This window comes from Procambarus clarkii, chromosome 43 (genome assembly GCF_040958095.1).
Source record: "Procambarus clarkii isolate CNS0578487 chromosome 43, FALCON_Pclarkii_2.0, whole genome shotgun sequence".
Taxonomy (NCBI): Eukaryota; Metazoa; Arthropoda; class Malacostraca; order Decapoda; family Cambaridae; genus Procambarus; species Procambarus clarkii.
In genome coordinates this window covers 15636061-15658837 of record NC_091192.1, presented here as the reverse complement: position 1 = coordinate 15658837, position 22777 = coordinate 15636061, and the positions used below count along the sequence as shown (strand labels likewise).

General features: G+C 43.2%; 1 protein-coding gene across 1 annotated transcript in view; it reads left to right on the top strand.

Moving 5' to 3' along the window:
- The window catches only part of LOC123755784 (uncharacterized), a 28905-nt gene extending 6637 nt beyond the window's left edge, over positions 1-22268 (top strand). Inside the window, exons 2-8 of the mRNA XM_069300066.1 lie at positions 592-721; positions 4026-4167; positions 10270-10425; positions 12858-12989; positions 15543-15741; positions 16802-16970; positions 21285-22268. Coding sequence (XP_069156167.1) covers positions 658-721; positions 4026-4167; positions 10270-10425; positions 12858-12989; positions 15543-15741; positions 16802-16970; positions 21285-21574 — 1152 coding nt within the window. The 5' untranslated portion in view covers positions 592-657 and the 3' untranslated portion in view covers positions 21575-22268. The remainder of the gene's footprint in view (positions 1-591; positions 722-4025; positions 4168-10269; positions 10426-12857; positions 12990-15542; positions 15742-16801; positions 16971-21284) is intronic.
- Positions 22269-22777: the final 509 nt, after the last annotated feature.

Below are 22777 nucleotides of genomic sequence, written 5' to 3'. Positions count from 1 at the left end.
TATCAAGGTTCTGTAGGAAGCAACCCCACAACAGTAGCCTTGCTCCAGGGTACCTATTCTGATAGCTGGATAGAGACATTAGATGAAAGGAAAGTGTACTCAACCCTCTCTGCCCCGCCAGGAAATCGAACCCGGGATCCCCGAGTATGAGTTGAGAACGAAACCAACATGCTCCAGACGGAGATTGTGCCTGTACAATCTCTCTACTGTGGAGGGAGATTGTGGCTACATGATGTACTGTTGAGGGAGATTGTGGCTACATGATGTACTGTGGAGGGAGATTGTGGCTACATGATGTACTGTGGAGGGAGATTGTGGCTACATGATGTACTGTGGAGGGAGATTGTGGCTACATGATGTACTGTTGAGGGAGATTGTGGCTACATGATGTACTGTGGAGGGAGATTGTGGCTACATGATGTACTGTGGAGGGAGATTGTGGCTACATGATGTACTGTGGAGGGAGATTGTGGCTACATGATGCACTGTGGAGGGAGATTGTGGCTACATGATGCACTGTGGAGGGAGATTGTGGCTACATGATGCACTGTGGAGGGAGATTGTGACTAATTGTTGGAGTATTGTTTCCAGAGAGAATCATCATCAGAGGAGAGAGGAGCGAGGCGCCAGGATGTGCGCGGGGTGAGGGCAGCAGGGATGCCATCATGGCGCCTCAGACCCCGACCTGTCCACCACCACCGCCGGCTGCTGCTGCTGCTCGGTACGTCACCGCGCCACCGGCCCTCTCTTCATCTTCCTCTACATACACATGTTTTGAATTCATATATACATTGAATTATATAAACTCTTGCACTCTTAGGGTTCTCCGTAGTGAATGTGTCCTCTTCTCACTCGGTCACCAACTGGATGGGTGACCGCGTGTACACCATTGCCATTTGTTAGGGGCCTATATGTTAATATAACCTTGCCCTCGGCAACTATATACCATTAGGGCTACATATCAAGATGTAAATTAGTATACCTTTGCGTTCTGGAATATCCACCCGTGAAGCTGTGTGGATGGTTTAGTTTAGTTCATTTATTATGCACCCCATACCAATCTTGTGGGCGGTAGTGGAAAGGGTTACAGAGGCACATAATGGGCTCAGGGACTGAACCCCACAATTCATTTAGCTAAACAAGTTATAATCTTGATGAGCTAGTTACAAAATTCAGTATAAGTCATCACATCAACAATGGGTTCGAGATCGACCTCAAGTACAGGTTCTAAATTAAGCAACTGACATATGTGGAGAGCTAGTGTCAAAATTGATATGTTTGTCCTGCACACCGCCCCCCATCCAGTGGGCAGCGGTGGATAGGTTACAGTCACTCAGTTACTACCTACAGTTACCAAACTGGGGATATTTGGCTAAAATTTCTGGTAGCAGATCATTTTGAATGAAATATTGACACATCGCTGGAACATTGGTTATAGAATTGTCTCTAAATTCACGTATCTTTTCGCACTCCATCACATAGTGACGGAGGGTGTGCGAATAATTTTGTTGACACAGTTTACATTTGGTCAGGTCTACATCAGCAGATAATGAGAATTCCCAGAGATACTTGTAACCGAGTCTAAGCCGAGCAGTAGTAACATCTAGAAGTCTGCTGATTTTATTGGATGATCCATAGATGTGTGGCTCCTCTTGCATGATAGTATGATGATAGATGGAATTACTGGTGTCAATTTCACTTTGCCTCAGATCTACAAGATCTTGTTGAAGTTCTCGGTGTACTGCTGCTCTCAGATTGTTCATTGACAATCCAAGGTTACACTCAACGTCTCCTTTAAAGGCAGATTCTTTGGCTAACTTATCAGCTCTATCATGCATTCGGAGGCCAACATGAGATGGAGACCACATGAAATGGACTCTGTTATCATCCTTAATAATTTTGTTGTATTTGTGTCTAGCTTCGGACACGAGCATGTAACAGTTATGTCTTAAAGAATTGAGAGCATTTAAGGATGATAAAGAGTCACTTATAATTAATGTATCAAGTTTGGAGACTTGTACACATTTCAGTGCAAGAAGTAAGGCAAATAGTTCGGTCTGAAGGGTAGAGGCCCAGTTGTTTATACGGACTCCCCACTCAAAGTACAAGCCATCGCCCATTGTCAGAACAACTGCACTTCCAGCTGCACCCGTGGGGCGGTGTAGGGAACCATCAGTGTATATGATCTGAGAAAGAGAATGCTCTGTGGAGAGAGCATCAATATGGCTTAAGGCGTTGAGCTTTGCCTCAAGACGAAGCTTTGGCTGATCTCTAATTTGTTTTCTGGGTGAAAAGGAAGGGATTATAATTGGAAAGGGTGTAACCTCCCACGGTGCAGGAAAGTGCTGCTGTTGTTTCTCTTGGTACAAATTATGAACCTGATACATTTTGAGATCATTCCCAGTTTTAGTTATCAATCTGGAGTAATGCTGACCTTCAATAAAGAAATTCTGGAGAGCTTCTGTGCAAGGGTTAGGATGAGTTAGCCTAAGCATTTTTATACCAATTTGACAGTTAATTTCAGTAACACGATCAACAACGCTCAGAATATTAAGTTCCTTTCTCATATTAAATATCTTTGTGGTACGAGGGCACCCAAGGATTATCCTCAAGGCTTCGTTCTGCAATTTTTCAAGCCCTCTAAGCTTTCTTTCAGGCATCAAAACAAGCAGAGGTGCAGCATAATCCACTAAAGATCTGATGTATGCAAGGTACATCATTTTGACAATGCTGACATTGGCACCATAGCCTGAGTGATAACCTGCAACAGCCTTGAGAGCCCGGAGCCTCTCTTTATACTGACGACAGAGTCTGAATACAACAGGACCATACAGTGACACCTCAAGGCCAAGGTATTTGACTTATATAACAGTCAAGCTACATATATCAAGGTATATGTAGCTTGACTGTTTACATAGTCAAGCTGGGAGCCATCAGACAGTTGCATCTTGCGAACAGCTCCTCCCTGCCTGGGTGGGCGCCGATTGTGTATCTTGGTTTTCTCTGCTGAGATGACTAAACCTGGGTCCTGACATGAGTCTGATACAGAGTTAAGAGTGTTCTGTTAGCATACCCAGTGGTGTGTATCATTATATCATCAGCATACCCAGTGGTGTGTATCATTATATCATCAGCATACCCAGTGGTGTGTATCATTATATCATCAGCATACCCAGTGGTGTGTATCATTATATCATCAGCATACCCAGTGGTGTGTATCATTATATCATCAGCATACCCAGTGGTGTGTATCATTATATCATCAGCATACCCAGTGGTGTGTATCATTATATCATCAGCATACCCAGTGGTGTGTATCATTATATCATCAGCATACCCAGTGGTGTGTATCATTATATCATCAGCATACCCAGTGGTGTGTATCATTATATCATCAGCATACCCAGTGGTGTGTATCATTATATCATCAGCATACCCAGTGGTGTGTATCATTATATCATCAGCATACCCAGTGGTGTGTATCATTATATCATCAGCATACCCAGTGGTGTGTAACATTATATCATCAGCACACCCAGTGGCGTGCAAAATTATATCATCAGCATACCCAGTGGTGTGTATCATTATATCATCAGCATACCCAGTGGTGTGTATCATTATATCATCAGCATACCCAGTGGTGTGTATCATTATATCATCAGCATACCCAGTGGCGTGCAAAATTATATCATCAGCATACCCAGTGGTGTGTATCATTATATCATCAGCATACCCAGTGGTGTGTATCATTATATCATCAGCATACCCAGTGGTGTGTATCATTATATCATCAGCATAGCTAATGATGTGGACGTTGGGTTTGCTCGGTATAGAGTTTAACAGCGTGTTTATTAAGATATTAAATAAGGTAGGACTGAGGACACCTCCCTGCGGGGTACCTAGTTCGAAGTCTCTTGGTACCCCGCAAGGAGGTGTCCACAGTCCTACCTTATTTAATATCTTCATAATCTGTGGATGGTACGTAGTGAGTCTTGTAACTTTGTGTCGATGTTATTGGTTGACAGTGTTGGTGGTTGGAGGAGTGTTGGTGATTGGGAGTGTGTTGGTGGCGAGGGATGGACGCCGTGGTGGTGGTGGGGGCAAGGTGGCCGCCCCACAACACCTCCACCACAAGCAACACAAGACGCACATGACACAACACATGGTAAGTGCCGTTGTACTAGCAGCCTGGTGAGTGTACTGTTGTACTAGCAGCCTGGTGAGTGTACTGTTGTACTAGCAGCCTGGTGAGTGTACTGTTGTACTGGGAGCAACAGTACCCATAGGGATTATTTCCCACAGTTAGTCTTATTATGTTTATGCGAGTAAAATCGAGGGGGAAATAAGACATATTTTTCGGAGTTTACTTGAGCGACACAATGTGTCTAATGGCCTGCACAGGGACAGGAAGCAGGCGGCTTGTCAAATCTCCTCCATAATATTCATGAGGATTTTGCCTATCTGGATTAGAAACTGAAGTACAATAATGTATTTTAAGTTCATTGCTTCGGCGGATAGGCGGTTCAACGTGTTTATAACTCCATAAGTCAGTGAAAAAAAAACTCTCTTGTTTTCTGTCCTCCATTGTGGCTTGTTGAGAACATAAGAATATGAACATAAGAATAAAGGTACCGGTAGAAGGCCTATTGGCCCATACGAGGCTGCTCCTATATTATGGTATTACATATTTTATTGTTAGTTAAAGGTAACTATCGACAATAATAATAATGTTTATTCATAAAGTATGCATACATCAGAACGTAATAGTGAGGAATATTTGTAGGTACAGAGTTATATAAAGCCAAAAATACGCAAAGCTTGGAATAATTCAGTTCAATTTGTAATGCTACGCTATGCGTGTTAATGGGTTTGCAGAAATGTAGAAGACCAATATTACGTAATCTCACAAACCCATTGTACCTTCTTGTAAATTAATTATTATTATTATTATTATTATTATTATTATTATTATTATTATTATTATTACCACGTAGAAATCACATTAACGTGATAATGGGTGTTCAACTTTACAAACAGAGATGCTAGTCATTCAAAAGGCTTTGGAATAAGCTCTTGCTGAACACCGACAACATGTTATCATACATACAGATTCGAGAACTGCCACTGAAACCTTGCAACAGGTACACATATGTGACAACATCCATCTGTTGGATGTTGTCACACGACAACGTGCTTCGGGTTCTTATCAGCTGCGTGTTAAGTCATGTGGGAATAATAGGAAATGACATTGCAGACGAAGCTGCAAAACTTGCAACTAAGAGAAGAAATGTGACTTTACATGCCACAGAATCTATCACAGATTAAGAAAGTCATTAGAAATAGAGCAATGCGAAAGATGTACAGTGACCACAACACAGCAGTTGCAACATCAGGATCTGCAGGGGGTATGTATGGATTCCCGTCCGAAGGTCGGCTACGAGGTGGCCTCGTAGCCTGGTGGATAGCGCGCAGGACTCGTAATTCTGTGGCGCAGGTTCGATTCCCGCACGAGGCAGAAACAAATGGGCAAAGTTTCTTTCACCCTGAATGCCCCTGTTACCTAGCAGTAAATAGGTACCTGGGAGTTAGTCAGCTGTTACGGGCTGCTTCTTGGGGGTGGAGGCCTGGTCGAGGACCGGGCCGCGGGGACACTAAAGCCCCGAAATCATCTCAAGATAACCTCAAGATCTTGGCGCGCGGATTGAACGTTCCTGGCTGGACTTTCTTTCCACACCTTACCTGGAGCTCATCTTTGAATTCAGCTGGCTTCTTTGGGCCAGTGTGTGCTCACTCCAGCTACCCAGGGGCTCACAGCACCGGGGGGAGGCCGGAGCCTCCCTAATGAACGCCTCCCCGAGCGGGGGCGCCATGGATGTTGACAGCAAGTCCCAGAGAGGGAAACGTCTGCTTGAAAATGAGTAGGCTGATGCTGCCCCAGAGCGAGATACTAAGAGGATGTCTTCCCCTTCAGAAGACCTTAGTCTTGTGGTACCCCGTTCCTCGTTTGTGGTAGTCCTAATCCAGTCAGAATCAGGTCAGTGCGTGTTTGCAAATCCTCGTACCTTAGGTGCAGCAATTGAGGCTTCGGTATTGTGGCCACATTGCCTGCCTGAGACCATACGTACCCTGGGTAGGAGTGCAGCACTGAAGCTACATATCAGAAAGGAGGCTCTATCACACATCCGTGTATCCGACATTATTAAGTTGGGGGACTGGCCTGTCAGGTGCCGACAGGTATTGTCGCAGGAGGAGGAGTCTCGGGCCTGGTATGAGAAGATTGGCCCAATTGACCAGAGTGTAGATGTGGATGACATCCAGGCCGCTCTGCAGGTATTATGGGGTGCATCAGCGAGATTATTGGAAGTTACCAGGATTCGCGGAGCAGCAGGGCCGACATCCATGGTCCGTGTAAAGTTCGATGGGGCACCTCCCTGACCGAGTGGCACTACACAGGACCTCGTATCAGGTTCAGCCCTACAATTTCCCTGTGTTACGATGTTACGCTTGTCATCTATTGGGCCACAGTCGCCTGACCAGCCGTAATGCAGCACGTTGTGCAAACTGCGGCAAAACAGGCCATACAGACAGAGATAACAGTGGGTGCTCTGCTGCACCTCGCAGCTTTTTATGCCATGGCCATCATAAGGTTACGTCAAAGAGTTGCCCTGCATATCTTGAGGCCCTCTAGTTGGACATCGATCATAAAACAGAGGGGGCACCTCGACATGAGCTGTTCCAGAAGTTGCGCGCCCTCAATCAGCCTATCGCTTCTTCTCGCCTCCAGGTTCCCCCTGGTCGGGCCTCTTCACAAGTAGGAACTAGCAGACGCTCTTGCCTGTCCCAGTTATATGCCTCATACGCCCAGGTTGCTAATCGATTTTCCCTCCTGGGTAGCCTTGACATGGACGGAAACTCATCCACGGATACAGACATGGACGCTCAGTCTCAGCCGGAGCCTGGCACTCGTCACCCTCCTGCCTCTCCCCAAAGAAGCCAACACCGGCGTCGTCGACACACCCATCGATCAGGAGGTACTGCTCCTACAGACAGTCCTGATGATCCTCTGGTCCCCCAGGCACTTTCCCAAGGGATTGTGACACCGGTGGAACATGGCATGGAACACCGGCCCAGAGTGAAGCACCCACCAGTCGCAGGCGCCGTCAAGAGAGTTCGCGAGCCGATCACCGCTTCCGTCAGGCAGAGAGAAGCATTGATCAACATCCTCTGGACTGGCTGTCATTGATACCACACATTTTACTTACTTTGTATGAGGGTTTTATGGCTTTTTCTAGTGGTTTCCCCTTTGGAGACATCTGTGCACTGGTGGTCAAAAAGTTAGCTGTTGTATTTCAGGGATAATGGCGCCCCATCCTGAGAATACTGTGGTGTTTTGGAATGCCCGCTCCCTTTTTAAGAAGACGCAATTTCTACGCAATTTTATCGCCAGCGCACCACCGTTGATCGTGGGACTCTGTGAAACTTGACTTACAGACGATCTTTCCTTCACGGTGCCGGGGTATTCGGTCTATAGACAAGATCGGCCAGTACGGGGTGGAGGGGGACTTGCCCTCTTGGTCAGGGACTCAGTTCCCAGCTCCTTGCTCCGAATTCACTCCTTCCTGGGTGGACATTTAGAATTCATGGCAGTGAAGGTGGCCCTCTCTCATGGGTGGGGCACCTTTCGAGTTCTGTATAACCCCTGTCTACCGGTAACAAAGAAGGAACTAGAACACTATTTTGGTCAGATCAGACACCTGCCTCGTCATGGGTGACTTTAATGCTCGGCACTCATCATGGCAACCTATGCTATCGGGTCGCCACCACAATATGGCTGGCCGAGCCCTATTTCAGTTTCTCCTTGACTCCCCAGACCTCTCCTTACTGACGCCGCCAGGTTTGGGAACTCGGATAAACCCACTAAATGGACATACTTCAACGCTCGATCTTTGCATTGGAAGAGGCCCCTTCACAATGGCCCAAATATGAACCGGGCCATACCTGGGTAGTGATCACCTGCCCATCGTCATCTCCTTCGGGGGTACTGTTCGTCCTGCTCTTACCTCCCGAAGATCCAAATGGATCTTCTCGGAAGAGGGGTGGCATGGCTATGAGGCGGATGACTGGTCGACCCTTCCCGCAGTTACTGCAGATCTGCATGGGTCAGCAGATGCTCTCTCCGAGTCCCTCTTCAGTGTAGGCTCTCGGCATTTTAGGAGGACTAGTGGCCAGACAACCAATCCTTCCCGCCGTGGGACACCGTGGTGGAATCCTGAATGTCGGCAGGCAGTACTGGACCGGCGACGTGCGTGGAATTCGTGGCGGCGCCACCCTACTCCACTGCAGCGGCAGACCTTCCGCAGGGCGGACGCCAGGTGTAGACGAACAGTCCTCCTTGCCAAACGCAAGGCCTGGGCTTATTACTGTGCCTCTCTCCGATTCGACTCCTCCTCTGCGGGAGCCTGGCCAAACCCAGGCCAAATCGCTGGTGAAGCGCGGGGAGTGTCCTAAAACTGCGTCACGGGAATCAGAAGTCCCATAAGGTCTTGCATTTATCAATGTTAAAAATCATTTGTCAATCTTGCAACCGTTTATGGATATTGAGGCTTTTCTTTGTATGGTCTCAATATCATTTTCGCTTCCCACTTTAGCATAGGTTTTAGTGTCATTTGCAAATTTCATAATGCATGAATGGCTTCCTTAACTTTTTTATTTATTTACTTATATATATATATATATATATATATATATATATATATATATATATATATATATATATATATATATATATATATATATATATATATATATATATATATATATATGAATGAAAACTCACACCCCAGAAGTGACTCGAACCCATACTCCCAGGAGCATTTGTGTTCCTCACATGTGCCCCAAAGAATGAGGTGATTTGGTGAAATGCTATGCCCAAGATTACCATCCGAGTTGCCGTCGGGGAAGTGGCTCAAATAGCCTTGGCTATCACTTCCTTTTGACGGCCGTGATGGTCAAGTGGATTAAGGCGCCCTGTAGTTACCAGTTGCGTTGCTCCTGGGAGTATGGGTTCGAGTCACTTCTGGGGTGTGAGTTTTCATTCGCATATAGTCCTGGGGACCATTCAGGCTTGTTCGCATTTGTGTTCCTCACGTGTGCCCCAAAGAATGAGGTGATTTGGTGAAATGCTATGCCCAAGATTACCATCCGAGTTGCCGTCGGGGAAGTGGCTCAAATAGCCTTGGCTATCACTTCCTTTTGACGGCCGTGATGGTCAAGTGGATTAAGGCGCCCTGTAGTTACCAGTTGCGTTGCTCCTAGGAGTATGGGTTCGAGTCACTTCTGGGGTGTGAGTTTTCATTCGCATATAGTCCTGGGGACCATTCAGGCTTGTTCGCATATATATATATATATATATATATATATATATATATATATATATATATATATATATATATATATATATATATATATATATATATATATATTTTTTTTTTTATTTAAAATAGGGAAGGGAGTACCACCTCTGGCTGGAAGAAGGGGGACCCATAGCCTCGGAGGAAACCACACATAACGCATTGGAGGGAATGTAGGTCCCCTCCAATGCAGTTTCTATGTGCTTTTCTCCTACCACCCCCCTTCCTTTTTTTTTTTTTTTCCTTTATTGTGTATTTAAAGGTTACAAAACATACAAGACAAATGCCTAAAGGATTGCGTTATATATATATATATATATATATATATATATATATATATATATATATATATATATATATATATATATATATATATATACTAGAAGGAACATTGGGTTGGAGAGTATATAGCATTGATTTTTAACAATCTTGTAAAGCCACTAATACGCATAGCGTTTCTGGCAGGTTCTTAATCTAACAGATAATTTTAAGTAGGTAATTTGTAGCAAAAACTGTTAACTATTTGTAAATTCGTAATCTATATCCATGTAAGCCATGTAAACAATGTAATTTTTTTCTATAGTATTTATTAGAACTTATTATTACTTATTTGTATTATTATAATATTTAATAATTATAAAAACTACAATAAATAATTACATTGTATAATTACTAAAGTTTCTCCAAGAAAATTCAGAACTTGAATGAAAACCAAGGCAAAACGAACTTCACAAAACATTAAAAGAAAATTTATTAGTACTTAAGATAAACTAATCTAGTTTTACACTCAATCCCCCCTTACCAACATACCCGTGCCATATATCTGTCTTATATCAATTACTTTTTGGGGTGGATGGGTGTCCATGGAGGCTGGTGGTCCCGGGGTGGTGGTGAGCGTGGTGGAGGAGGAGAGCCTGCTACAGCGTCTCCTGCCTGGCGGAGGCGCCCCTAGGATCATGGTGACCCTGGACATGTCTCACCCACCAGACCCGGAGCTCCAGTGTATCACCACCAGGTCAGGACGCCCACTTCCTTGCTTTATCTCTTATACCTGAGTATATTCATTTACAAGTTTGGAATACGTCTTATGAAGTGGTTACTTTTCAAGGAAAGTTGTAGATTGTTGGGGTCACTTAATTTATGTGTAACTACTTTTTTTCGGTAACAGAAAACCTGTATGTGTATATATAGGTGTATGTTAGTGAATATCTACTAGGGAAATAAAATAAAAATTTCGAACGATGTTTTTATTTCGTGTTTCATGTTTCAACACATTATCAAGGAATACAGACAGAGAAGAGAGGGGTTTTTGATTACTACACCTACACCATACAATATCTAATTCACTATTTTTTATAAATGAAAATTCAATAACATTTCTTCCAGTAACTGATTTACACTCCAAAATTTTGCATGAATTATTCCAGCCAATTGAGTGATTACAATCTCTTAAGTGACTGAACAATGCACTGGACCAATGCGAGTCCTTATAGTATATTTGTGTTCTTTAATTCTCTGGTCAAGATGTTTGGCCAACACAGAACTTAATATAATCTTTACATAGAAGTTTATGCACACAACCATTGCAACACTCTGGGGAGATTTTAATGAGTGTTTTTATGACATCAATAGTCTTAAATGCAACATTGACATTAAATTGTTTAAGTAATTATGAATTTCATTTAAATTATCATAAAATGGCAGAATTATTGTATTCTTAATACTGGATTCTTCTTTCATTTTCAAACAAAAGAAAGTGTTGCGAGCAATTTGGCTGACTTTCTCAATAAATGACTTAAGGTACTTTATGTTGAAACTTAGATTATATATATGGCCCTTATTTTATCTATAAACGCAGGACTACATATCCTTAGAGCCCTCAGAAACATAGAAGACAATTGTTATATGTGGGGACTGTATGAGTTACAGTAAGAATCAAGGTAAGGGAGTTCCACCTAATGGGGTTAGGATAGGCCCGGCCCCCAGGGAAACAGTTCCCAAATAAATAATGAAAGGATTGCTGACTAGTGCAGATCACTTAACCCTGAACCAGATGGGTGATGGAAACTCCAGCTAAAGTTTACCTTAATATAAGTTATTAACCCTAAGACCCCACAAGTACAACGCATACATTACCACATACAGATTCCCATACAACAAACTAATGGTAAAGTCTACTTTTTCTTAAGAGATAAAACACTTAACTTAAATGAGTATAATTATATCAGACACATGTTCAATGGTCAATATCTAGATCTAGTTACACGGAGCTCAAGGGTGTAACCAGGGAACATAAACACAATTACACTTAGAACTCAAGGGTGGCACGTAGTACTTAATTACACTTAAGAAATAAGAGTAATAAATAAATAATAAACACATTCAGGGCCTATCACATTAAAATACATACATGAGTGAATTAAGGGTCCCTATTTCATATATAAACAATTGGTATACGCCCCCCAATTGCCAGAGTGCAATACAGGCCCCAGGGGTCGTAACAACAATACAGCTTATAAACAAATCCACAAGGGCCGTGGCGAGGATTCGTGTCTGGGATGCTCCCGGACGCAGGTTCGAATCCTCGTCACGGCCCTTGTGGATTTGTTCATTTGATGCATCACGTTAGTGTGATCTCTGTGTGTGGAACAATACGGCTTGTTTTACTCTTTGATGAGTAAAGATGAGTCAAAGTGTACACAAGATCCAACATTTGTTGGTTATCTGTATACAGAAAACTTGAAATTATGTTCACATTTATAAATTAACATTTATAAATGGGAAAAATCTTGTTAATTTACAAATTAACATTTAGTAATGAGAAAATGTTGTTAATTTTTTAATAAGGTAATGAAAATGTTAATCTTATAATAATGGCTCCTGGTCTTCTGGACGTCAGTGGAAGCCGTTTTTACCCAATGGGATACGAGTTTAGGAGAGGCCATCGAGTTCCTGCCATGATATTGTTTGGCTCCCGGTGTTTTGTGTGTTAGGTGGGCGCCAGCACCTGCCTCCCGAGGGTGTCCTGGGGCTCCCTAAACATCTGTCTACCAGTGTGTTTACCCGTCACAAGACGCGCTTGTGTCCGCCAACAGACGCCATTAATACAGGGTGTCCCAAAGGTTACTTTATATAGGTGCAAGGCTTTTTGTATAGAGGCTTTTGCGCCGGTGCCTTGGAGCTTTACGGTGCCCCGCCGGTCCCATGGAGCCTTTTGGTCCCCCGCCGGTCCCTTGGAGCCTTACTGGGCACCTCTGTCGTCGCGGCCCTTAGACCAAATAACGGCAACAATCCCATAACAATTGTGGTAACCGGGTAACCACTGTTGCAGGTGTGGTAACGGGGTGACAACTGTTGCAGGTGTGGTAACGGGGTGACAACTGTTGCAGGTGTGGTAACGGGGTGACAGCTGTTGCAGGTGTGGTAACGGGGTGACAACTGTTACAGGTGTGAGCCAGAGTACCCGGTGTGTCCGCACGACTCCGAGAACGACAGGTTCATCTCGGAACAGCTGCTGAGGGAGGGGACCTGGGAGCCTCACATTGTTGCTCTCTTCACGGCGGCCCTCGCTTACTACCCGTGAGTCTTACCCCCCCCCCCCACCCCCCTACTCACTCACTCACTCACTCACTCACTCACTCACTCACTCACTCACTCACTCACGCTTCTAAGAAAGGAGGCATTTAGGGAGCTTCACACTGCCTTCGTAAGACCAGACTTACAGTATGGAGACCCCATCTGAAGAAACACATACGGAAACTGGAAAAGGTTCAGAAGTTTGCGACGAGGCTAGTCCCTAGTTGCGAGGGATGGGGTATGAAGAGCGACTGAAGAAACTGAGCCTGACTATGCTAGAAAAAAGGACGGAGAGGGGGGGATATGATAGAAAAATATAAAATACTCAGAAAGATTGACAGAGTGGACATAGATGAAATGTTCACATTGAATATTAACAGAACGAGGGGACATGGGTGGAAGCTGGAAACTCAGATGAGTCACAGGGATGTTAGGAAGTTTTCTTTTAGCGTGAGAGTAGTGGGATGTGGAATGCACTTAAGGAACAGGTTGTGGAAGCAAACTCTATTCATAATTTTAAAATTAGATATGATAGGGAAATAGGCCAGGAGTCATTGCTTTAAAACAACCGGCTTCTACAAAGGCGGGATCCAAGAGCCAATACTCGATCCTTCAAGCATAAATAGGCGAGTACACACATACAGTACAACTAGGTGAGTACACACAAATCATGCCTATCAAACCTACAGCAGTTCTATGATAAAGAAACAAGAATAAGGCAGGACTGGGAAGGATGGACAGTGCATATTTCTGGACTGCCAAAAAGCCCTTCATACAGTACCGCACAGGAGATTACTATACAAACATGAGACAGGCGGGAGTAAGCGGAAAGGCCCTAGCATGGGTAAGGAACTACCTAACAGGAAGGGGCCAGAGAGTAACGGTAAGGGGCGAGAAGTCGGACTAGCGAACAGTAACGAGTGGAGTACCTCAAGGATCGGTGTTGGGACCAATTCTATTCCTAATATACGTTAATGACCTAACAAGAGAATTAAGTCTTACATGTTGATGTTTGCAGATGATGCAAAATTAACGAGTTGTGACAAATAAGGTTTGTAGGATCCTCCAAGAGGACTTGAACAGGTTGCAGAGATGGTTGGAGAAATGGCTACTGGAGTTCAATACGAGCAAATGTAAAGTTATGGAAATGGGAAAGTGACAGGAGACCAAAGGGACAGTACACAATGAAGGGAAACTGCCTACCTGTGACGACTCGAGAAAGATACCTGGGAGTGGACATAATACCAAATTTAACTCCAAAGGCACAGACAAATAGGATAACGACAGCAGCGCAGTCTACCCTAGCAAAAGTTAAAACATCATTCAGGAACCTAAGTAAGGAGGCATTTAAAACACTTTACACTGCCTACGTGAGACCAGTCTTAGAGTACGCATCCCCATCATGAAGCCCCCACCTAAAGAAACACATAAGGAAATCGGAGAAGGTTCAAAACCTTACGACGAGGCTCGTCCTAGAGTTACGAGGGATGGGATACGAAGAGCGACTGAAAGAACTGTACCTGACGATCCTAGAGGAAATGAGAGAGGGCAGAGACACCATATACTCCCCCTAAGTATAAAATACTTAGGGGGTATTTCTATTCTGTCAACAGACAAGAGTAGAAATAAAGGAAATGGACACATTGAATGCAAATAGAACATGTGGAAGCTTCAGACTCAGACGAGACATAGAGATGTTAGAAAGTTTTCATTTAGCGTGAGAGTAGTGGGAAATGGAATGAACTAAAGGATCAGGTTATGGAAGCAAACTACATTTATAATTTTAAAAAGTAAATATGACAGGGAAATAGGATAGGAGTCATTGCTTTAAGCAACCGACGCTTAGAGAGGCGGGGTCGAAGAGCTATTATGTTCGATATTGCAGACACAATTATGTGAATACAAACACACACCAAATAGACATTTTCTTATATATATATATATATATATATATATATATATATATATATATATATATATATATATATATATATATATATATATATTCAATTACACGAGACCTGTAATTGAGAGCCACTTGATAACGAAGAGTTATCATGGGCCATGTGTGACCACCTCGGGCCATGTGTGACTACCTCGGGCCATGTGTGACCACCTCGGGCCATGTGTGACCACCTCGGGCCATGTGTGACCACCTCGGGCCATGTGTGACCACCTCGGGCCATGTGTGACCACCTCGGGCCATGTGTGACTACCTCGGGCCATGTGTGACCACCTCGGGCCATGTGTGACCACCTCGGGCCATGTGTGACCACCTCGGGCCATGTGTGACTACCTCGGGCCATGTGTGACCACCTCGGGCCATGTGTGACCACCTCGGGCCATGTGTGACCACCTCGGGCCATGTGTGACCACCTCGGGCCGTGTGTGACCACCTCGGGCCGTGTGTGACCACCTCGGGCCATGTGTGACCACCTCGGGTCATGTGTGACCACCTCGGGCCATGTGTGACCACCTCGGGTCATGTGTGACCACCTCGGGCCATGTGTGACTACCTCGGGCCATGTGTGACCACCTCGGGCCATGTTCCAACAGGTCGAGTACGGTGGTGGACCTCGGGGCCCACGTCGGGGTGTACAGCCTGCTGGGGGCGCGACTGGGGGCGCGGGCGGTGGCGGTGGAGCCGGTGTGGGCGTCAGCGGTGAGGCTCCAGGCAGGCGCGGTGGCTGGCGGCGTCGCTGACAAGGTCACCATCCTCCTCCATGCCATAGCTGACCAACGCTTCTACGCTAAGGTCAGTTCTCAGCCCTTACCAACACCATCACAACACTAATATCTCAGCCAACCCTAATTATATTAAATAATAATAATAAAATGATAATCTATTTAAATAATATACTACTATTTTGTTCATTTGATATATCACGTTATTGTAATTTATGTGTGTATTGAAGTAGGGCCGTAGAGGTAGAAGATCTGGTTGACAGCTCGGGTGTATGGGGGGGGGACTTGTATGAAACCCCGGTTAGGCTTCCGAGCAGCTTCGGGAGCCTCGTGAGGGCAGTAGCACTCCAGGTTGCAATTTGTTGGACCATGTTGTGGTACAGTTGACCAAGGCGCGTCTGGGAACATACCGTGCGTAGGTTCGAACCTTCATCAAGGCCCTTGGGGATTTGTTTATTTTATATCTCACGTTATTGTGATTTCTGTGTGTATTCTCTATGCCTTAGATCTGGTTAAGGTCTTACAAGCGTGCACATTGTCTATAACACAGTCTGTTCTCTGCTCTATAACCTTTGTCGGCACTTAAGGTCATAGTTAACACATAGGAGCAAGAAATGTTTAGAAAGGTCACGGAATTAAAGTCCGATACACAGTATTGTCCCTTATGAAGCTACATATATCTACCACAATGACCTTGTTATTCCATGACTACCTAACAACCTGTGTCAACCTCCTTAACTATGACAATAACACTAAACTACTTAACCAGCTCACTATGCACGTATTCAACTACCTTATTTTATTTTATTTTATTTTATTTTATTTATATATATACAAGAAGGTACATTGGGTTTGTGAGAATACATTGGACAGTACAGTATTTACACTCTTGTAAAGCCACTAGTACGCGCAGCGTTTCGGGCAGGTCCTTAATCTAACAGATAATTTTAGGTAGGTAATTTCTATCAGAATTGATAAATGATAAAGATACATTGCAAGAGAAAAATGAGATGAGAGAGCTTAGTAAGTATATTAAAGCACATTGTTATATTAAAGCTCTGATTGATTACATTGACAGCTCAATACATCCTCACTACTAAACAAGCTCACAGTAGCCTAACTTGCTTCAGCTGCGGTACCGTGATGGTAACCTTGGCGGGACGTCCATAGTGGAGACGACGGCCAGGGAGGCGGAGGCCATCCAGAGAGCACGACCCCACGACCAGGTCACCACCCTCACCCTCGACCACCTCTACCACTTCGTCAACACCTCCATCGTGCTCCTCAAGATTGATGTCGGTCAGTTGGTGTGACCCATCATGCAGACATCCTAGTACCTGTGGTGACTGGCTGGAATGTACGAAGTATGAACTGTTGCATCCCAGAAAATAAAATCTTACTGTACAATTCTAAAACAGGCCCGGTTTTAAATCTCTAAAGCTTTTCAAAATTTTTTATGTGCCTTTTAAGGTGGGAGGTTCCAGTAGGTGGGGATGCATACTTTAAGAGATGTTGACAAGTACGCGGTGCACAGTGATTTAAATGTCGTCTTATTTAGGTTCCTGGACGATATTTCTGACCTGCCAGCGTACAGCATGCTGCTGACGTCATCGTATAGATATATATGTGCCCCAGGAATTCAGTTCGGTGTTATATTCGCTCCCAGGTCTTTTCCTCTAGCTGTTACAGGGACGTTGTGTTTCTTCACTGTGAACCGTCCGCCTGGTTTCCTGGCACCTGTTCCCATTCTCGTCACCTTACACTTGTTAGCGTTGATATCCATTAGTTATTTCTCACACCAACTCTTCCAGCTTGCCTGGATCTTCTTGGAGTATCTTACAATCTTCATACATCTCAGCTCTTCTTATCAATTTTACAATGTTCGCAAACATTGACATTTAGGTTGTTGGCCAGACCACACACTAGAAGGTGAAGGTCCGTCCTGGACCATTCTCAAGTCGATTCTTCGATTTGAGAATGGTCCAGGACGGACCGAAACGTCGTCGTCCTTTCACCTTCTAGTGTGTGGCCTGGTCAATATACTTTAGCCACGTTATTGTGACTAATCGCCTGCACTGACATTTAGGACTCGTTAACGATAAGTTCGTTAAGGATGGTTTCTCTTTCCTAAAGCCTTGGTGACATACCTGCATACCTAATCCTCTCTAGGTGCTTTATAACGAGTATTATTCTTATTGTGCTTTCAAATACCTTGCAAGGGGAATGCTTGTCAGTGGTAATGGTCCGTAGATGAATGCCTCCTCCATATCCCCCCTTTTGGTATATTGGTTCCAAATTATGCAAAACTCCATTGAACAAAAAAAATCAGAGCTGGAGGTAAACTGAGAGCATGCATACACAGCTTCTTTTAAGATCCAAGATGATACATTGACTGGTCCAATAGCTTTAGTTTCATCCATTGATGCTAGTTGCCTCGTTATTTCCTCTGCTATTATCCCAATGTTTGTCACCTCATTTATTTATTTGTTTATTTATATTTCTTTATATATATACAAGAAGGTACATTGGGTTTGTGAGGATACATAGCATGGTGTTAACATTCTTGTAAAGCCACTAGTACGCGCAACGTTTCGGGCAGGTCCTTAATCTAACATAATTTTAAGTAGGTAAATTTTATCTAAAAACTATAAAGTGATAACAGGTACATTGCAAGAAAAAATGAGATGAGTGAGATTAGTATGTATAATAAAGCATATCGGTAGCTCTGATTGATCGCATTGACAGCTTGATTGGTAATTTATTAATAGGCACAATACAGCATATAGATAGCACATATAAGAGGACAGCAATGAACACAGTGGTAAAGTTGTTTGGATTAGGTACATAAAGATTGGGGGATTAGGTAGCACTAGATATAGTGCAGTTTTAAAGCACAAGGTAGAACACTATGAAGATGAAGACACTCATCTAGGGTGACCTTCTCTTCCAGCACTGGCAGGTGTCCCACCTCAGTCACCGACACACCACGGCAACTGGCATTTCGTTCCTCGCAAATTTCCTTGTCAAATATTACGTCTCCCCCCCCCCCCACCCCACCCCCCACCCCTTCTTGCATAATCTAGTAACTTGATCATTCACTGTCATTTTCCTTCAAGTGGGTCTATGTAGTAACTTCCGTTGTTTCTTTGCTTTGCATGCAATGTCTTTTTCAATTATTTATGATACTTATTTTATGTTTATTTATTCGTTCCTAATTATGCTGCATTTATACTGATGCTCTCCTGTTTTCTGCCCAATGATTTTTTTCCACATCCTCCTGTTTTTTATATATTCTCTCGAACGTATGTCCCCTATTACTGGAGTGTATCTCTGTGTAGCCTCTGTGCATATCCGTTTGACTCTATACATTATTTCATGGATTCTTTCCCCTTAATTCATCCTCACATTGCCAATTTCCCAGATACTCTTAAGATGCTCTCAATAATAACCTTTTTTTGGAATTACTCTCATTTCCTGGTCCTTCATATATAGTCATTCTTTTGAGCTCAAATATAATAATAATATATATATATATAATAATTTTTATTTAGGTAAAGGTACATACATAAAGAGATTTTACAATGTTTGTTGGCTTTATAGATAGAGCTAGTACATACAATGCCTAAAGCCACTATTACGCAAAGCGTTTCGGGCAAGAAAAAACACTAATGACTAAAGCTTAAAACTAATGGGTAAAAAGAATAAAATGTGTTGAGTACAAATAAAAATAGAGGTAAAAGAGGGGGGAACATTGTTGAAAAAGCAGCACAAATACAATTACAAATTATTACAGAAAATTACATTCAAACAGCGTTGATTTGAAAAAACACACACACAAAAAAAAAAAAAAACATACATGGGTTGACAACAGAGGGGTAAGGTAGGTTACAGGGAATTTATTAGGTATAGCTTCGTTTTTAATTTAAACTGGTTGAGAGAGGTACAGTCTTTAACATGGTTGGGAAGGTCATTCCACATTCTGGGCCCCTTGATTTGTAGAGCATTTCTGGTTTGATTAAGTCGTACTCTAGGAATATCAAAACTGTATTTATTTCTGGTGTGGTGCTCATGGGTTCTGTTACAACCTTCTATGAAGCTTTTGAGATCGGGCATTATAGTTTAGCATTATATATATAGTCAAAGACCAGGAAACAATGGTCACTGGCTCAGAGAAAGAGAGACAGAGAGAGAGACAGAGACAGAGAGAGAGACACACAGAGAAAGAGAGACACAGAGAGAGAGAAACAGAGAGAGAGAAACAGAGAAACAGAGAGAGAAACAGAGAGAGAGAGAGAGAGAGACAGAAAGAGAGAGAGAGAGACCGACTGTTTGTGTGTGTGAGTGTGTACTCACCTAATTGTACTCACCTAATTGTGCTTGCGGGGGTTGAGCTCTGGCTCTTTGGTCCCGACTCTCAACCGTTAATCAACAAGTGTACAGGTTCCTGAGCCTATTGGGCTCTATCATATCTACACTTGAAACTGTGCATGGAGTCAGCCTCCACCACATCACTTCCTAATGCATTCCATTTGTCTACTACTCTGACACTGAAAAAATCTTTCTAACGTCTCTGTGGCTCATTTGTGCACTCAATTTCCACCTGTGTCCCCTAGTGCGTGTGCCCCTTGTGTTAAATAGTCTGTCCTTATCTACCCTATCAATTCCTCTGAGAATCTTGTATGTGGTGATCATGTCCCTTCTAACTCTTCTGTCTCCCAGTGACATGAGGTTTAATTCCCGTAGTCTCTTCTCGTAGCTCATACCCCTCAGTTCAGGTGCTAGTCTGGTGGAAAACCTTTGAACCTTTTCCAGTTTAGTCTTATGCTTGACTAGATATGGACTCTATGCTGGAGCCGCATACTCCAGGATTGGTCTGACATATGTGGTATATAATGTTCTGAAAGATTCCTTCCACAGGTTTCTAAAGGCCGTTCTTATGTTAGCCAACCTGGCATATGCCGCTGATGTTATCCTCTTGATATGAAATTCAGGGGACAGGTCTGGCGTGATATGAACCCCCTAGGTCTTTTTCTCTCTCTGACTCTTGAAGTATTTCATCTCCCAAATGATATCTTGTATCTGGTCTGTTCCTGTCTGGGTCTTCTGTCGTTTGGTGGGGGTTTATATATGACTACTACTATAATTTTCTGTCCTCCAGTTGCTATGGAGCCTGATATAAACCTTCACACTGAAACCTTCACAGCCCTGATTAACCATCTCTTCAAAACTCCAACCTTTTCTTATCAGCAAAGCTACACCACCTCCTCCACTCCCTTCTCTCTCTTTCCTCACTACATAGTAGTCCTGTGGAAACACTGCATTTGTTATGGTTTTCGTTAGCTTTGTTTCTGTGAGTGCTATTATGTCTGGGTTTTCTTCTAGTGCCCATTCTCCGAGTTCACTTGTTTTATTTGTAATCCCATCTATGTTAGTGTACATTGCCTTGAAGCTCACTTTCTTCTGTTCATTTCCTTGTCCCCTTCTTGGTGAGCGTTCTGCTGGTGTAGGAAGCTGTTCCTTGGGTGTGAAGATCTGTGTGTGTGTGTGTGTGTGTGGGGGGGGGGGGGGACTGTTGTAGTCCACCATCGTACAGTAAGTGTCTGGCTTCCACAGAAGGGTGGGAGTGCGGAGCAGTGCTGGGAGGAAAGACCTTCCTGAAGGAACACTTTGTACCGTTCATCTTCATGGAGTGGTCAGTGGTGGCCAACAACCGACACAAGTACCACGCCCCCTGCCGCGCCCACACCCTTCAGAGGATGGTTGACTGGCTCGCCTCCCACGGCTACCACGCCCACATCTCCAAGTCCGGAGCACCTCTCAACCCAGACAAGCTCGACGCCTGGAGAGCCGGGGACGTCTACTGGCGCCACCTCACCTCCCCCAGGCTCCACCAGGGGAAGTAGTACTCCAGTTTTCCCGGGAGTTAGGCAACTGTTGTGGGTTGCAGGGAGAACTGCGTAGGGAGAAAGGTCGTCAATAGCTGGTCTAGAAGGACATAGATAAAGCTAACAGGCTTCCTGTCCCCGACAATGAGAAACCTCAGTATATTTATAGAGGTAAAACTAACCCATTAAGTAGCCCATGTAAGAGTACTCCCACGTTGCCTGGCCTGGGAGAATCACTGTAACTTGTATGTCACTGTTACAATAAACAATTATATTAGTGTTATACGGTGTTATTACCCATTACCGGATATATATATATTAGTGTACAGTATTTTGGTAGCAATCTTTCTTGCAAACATATGTTGTTGAATATGACTGAAAGGGTAAGATTAATTATTCTAACACGAATCTTCTCAATACTGTATTTCTTACGCTTTTTTTCACTGTCGGTGGTAATTGAAAAATTAACTCTTCAACTTCGGAGAGTTAATTTTTCAATTACCCCCGACAGTGAAGAAAAACGTAAGAAATATTGAGAAGATTCGTGTTAGAATCTGGCTTCTTGCAGAAGCCAACAAGGCGTTTCTGCCCGAAATGCTTTGCGTAATAGTGGCTTTAGGCATTGTATGTACTAGCCCTATCTATAAAGCCCTCAATGTTTTGTATCTCACCTTGTATGTATGTACTTTACCTGAATAAACATTTGATTTGATTTGAGAATCATTAATCTTACCCTTTCGGTCATATTCAACACACACACACACACACACACATAAATAAATAAATAAATAAGTAAATGTTTATTTAGGTAAGGTACATACATACAAGAAATTTTTATAAAGATTGGTTGACTTATAGGTAGAGCTAGTACATACAATGCCTAAAGCCACTATTACGCAAAGCGTTTCGGGCATGAAAAACTTAAATGACAAGCTTAATACTAATTGAGCATAAAGAGTAGAATGAAAACAAGAAATGAAAACATAGCTGAAAAAGCAGCACAAATACAATTATGTCGACAAACAGCGCTCTTTAAAAAACATACACATACGTGTGTGTGTGTGTGTGTGTGTGTGTGTGTGTGTGTGTGATAGATATATATATATATATATATATATATATATATATATATATATATATATATATATATATATATATATATATATATATATATATATATATATTATATATATATATACTGTATATATTACACCCTCATCC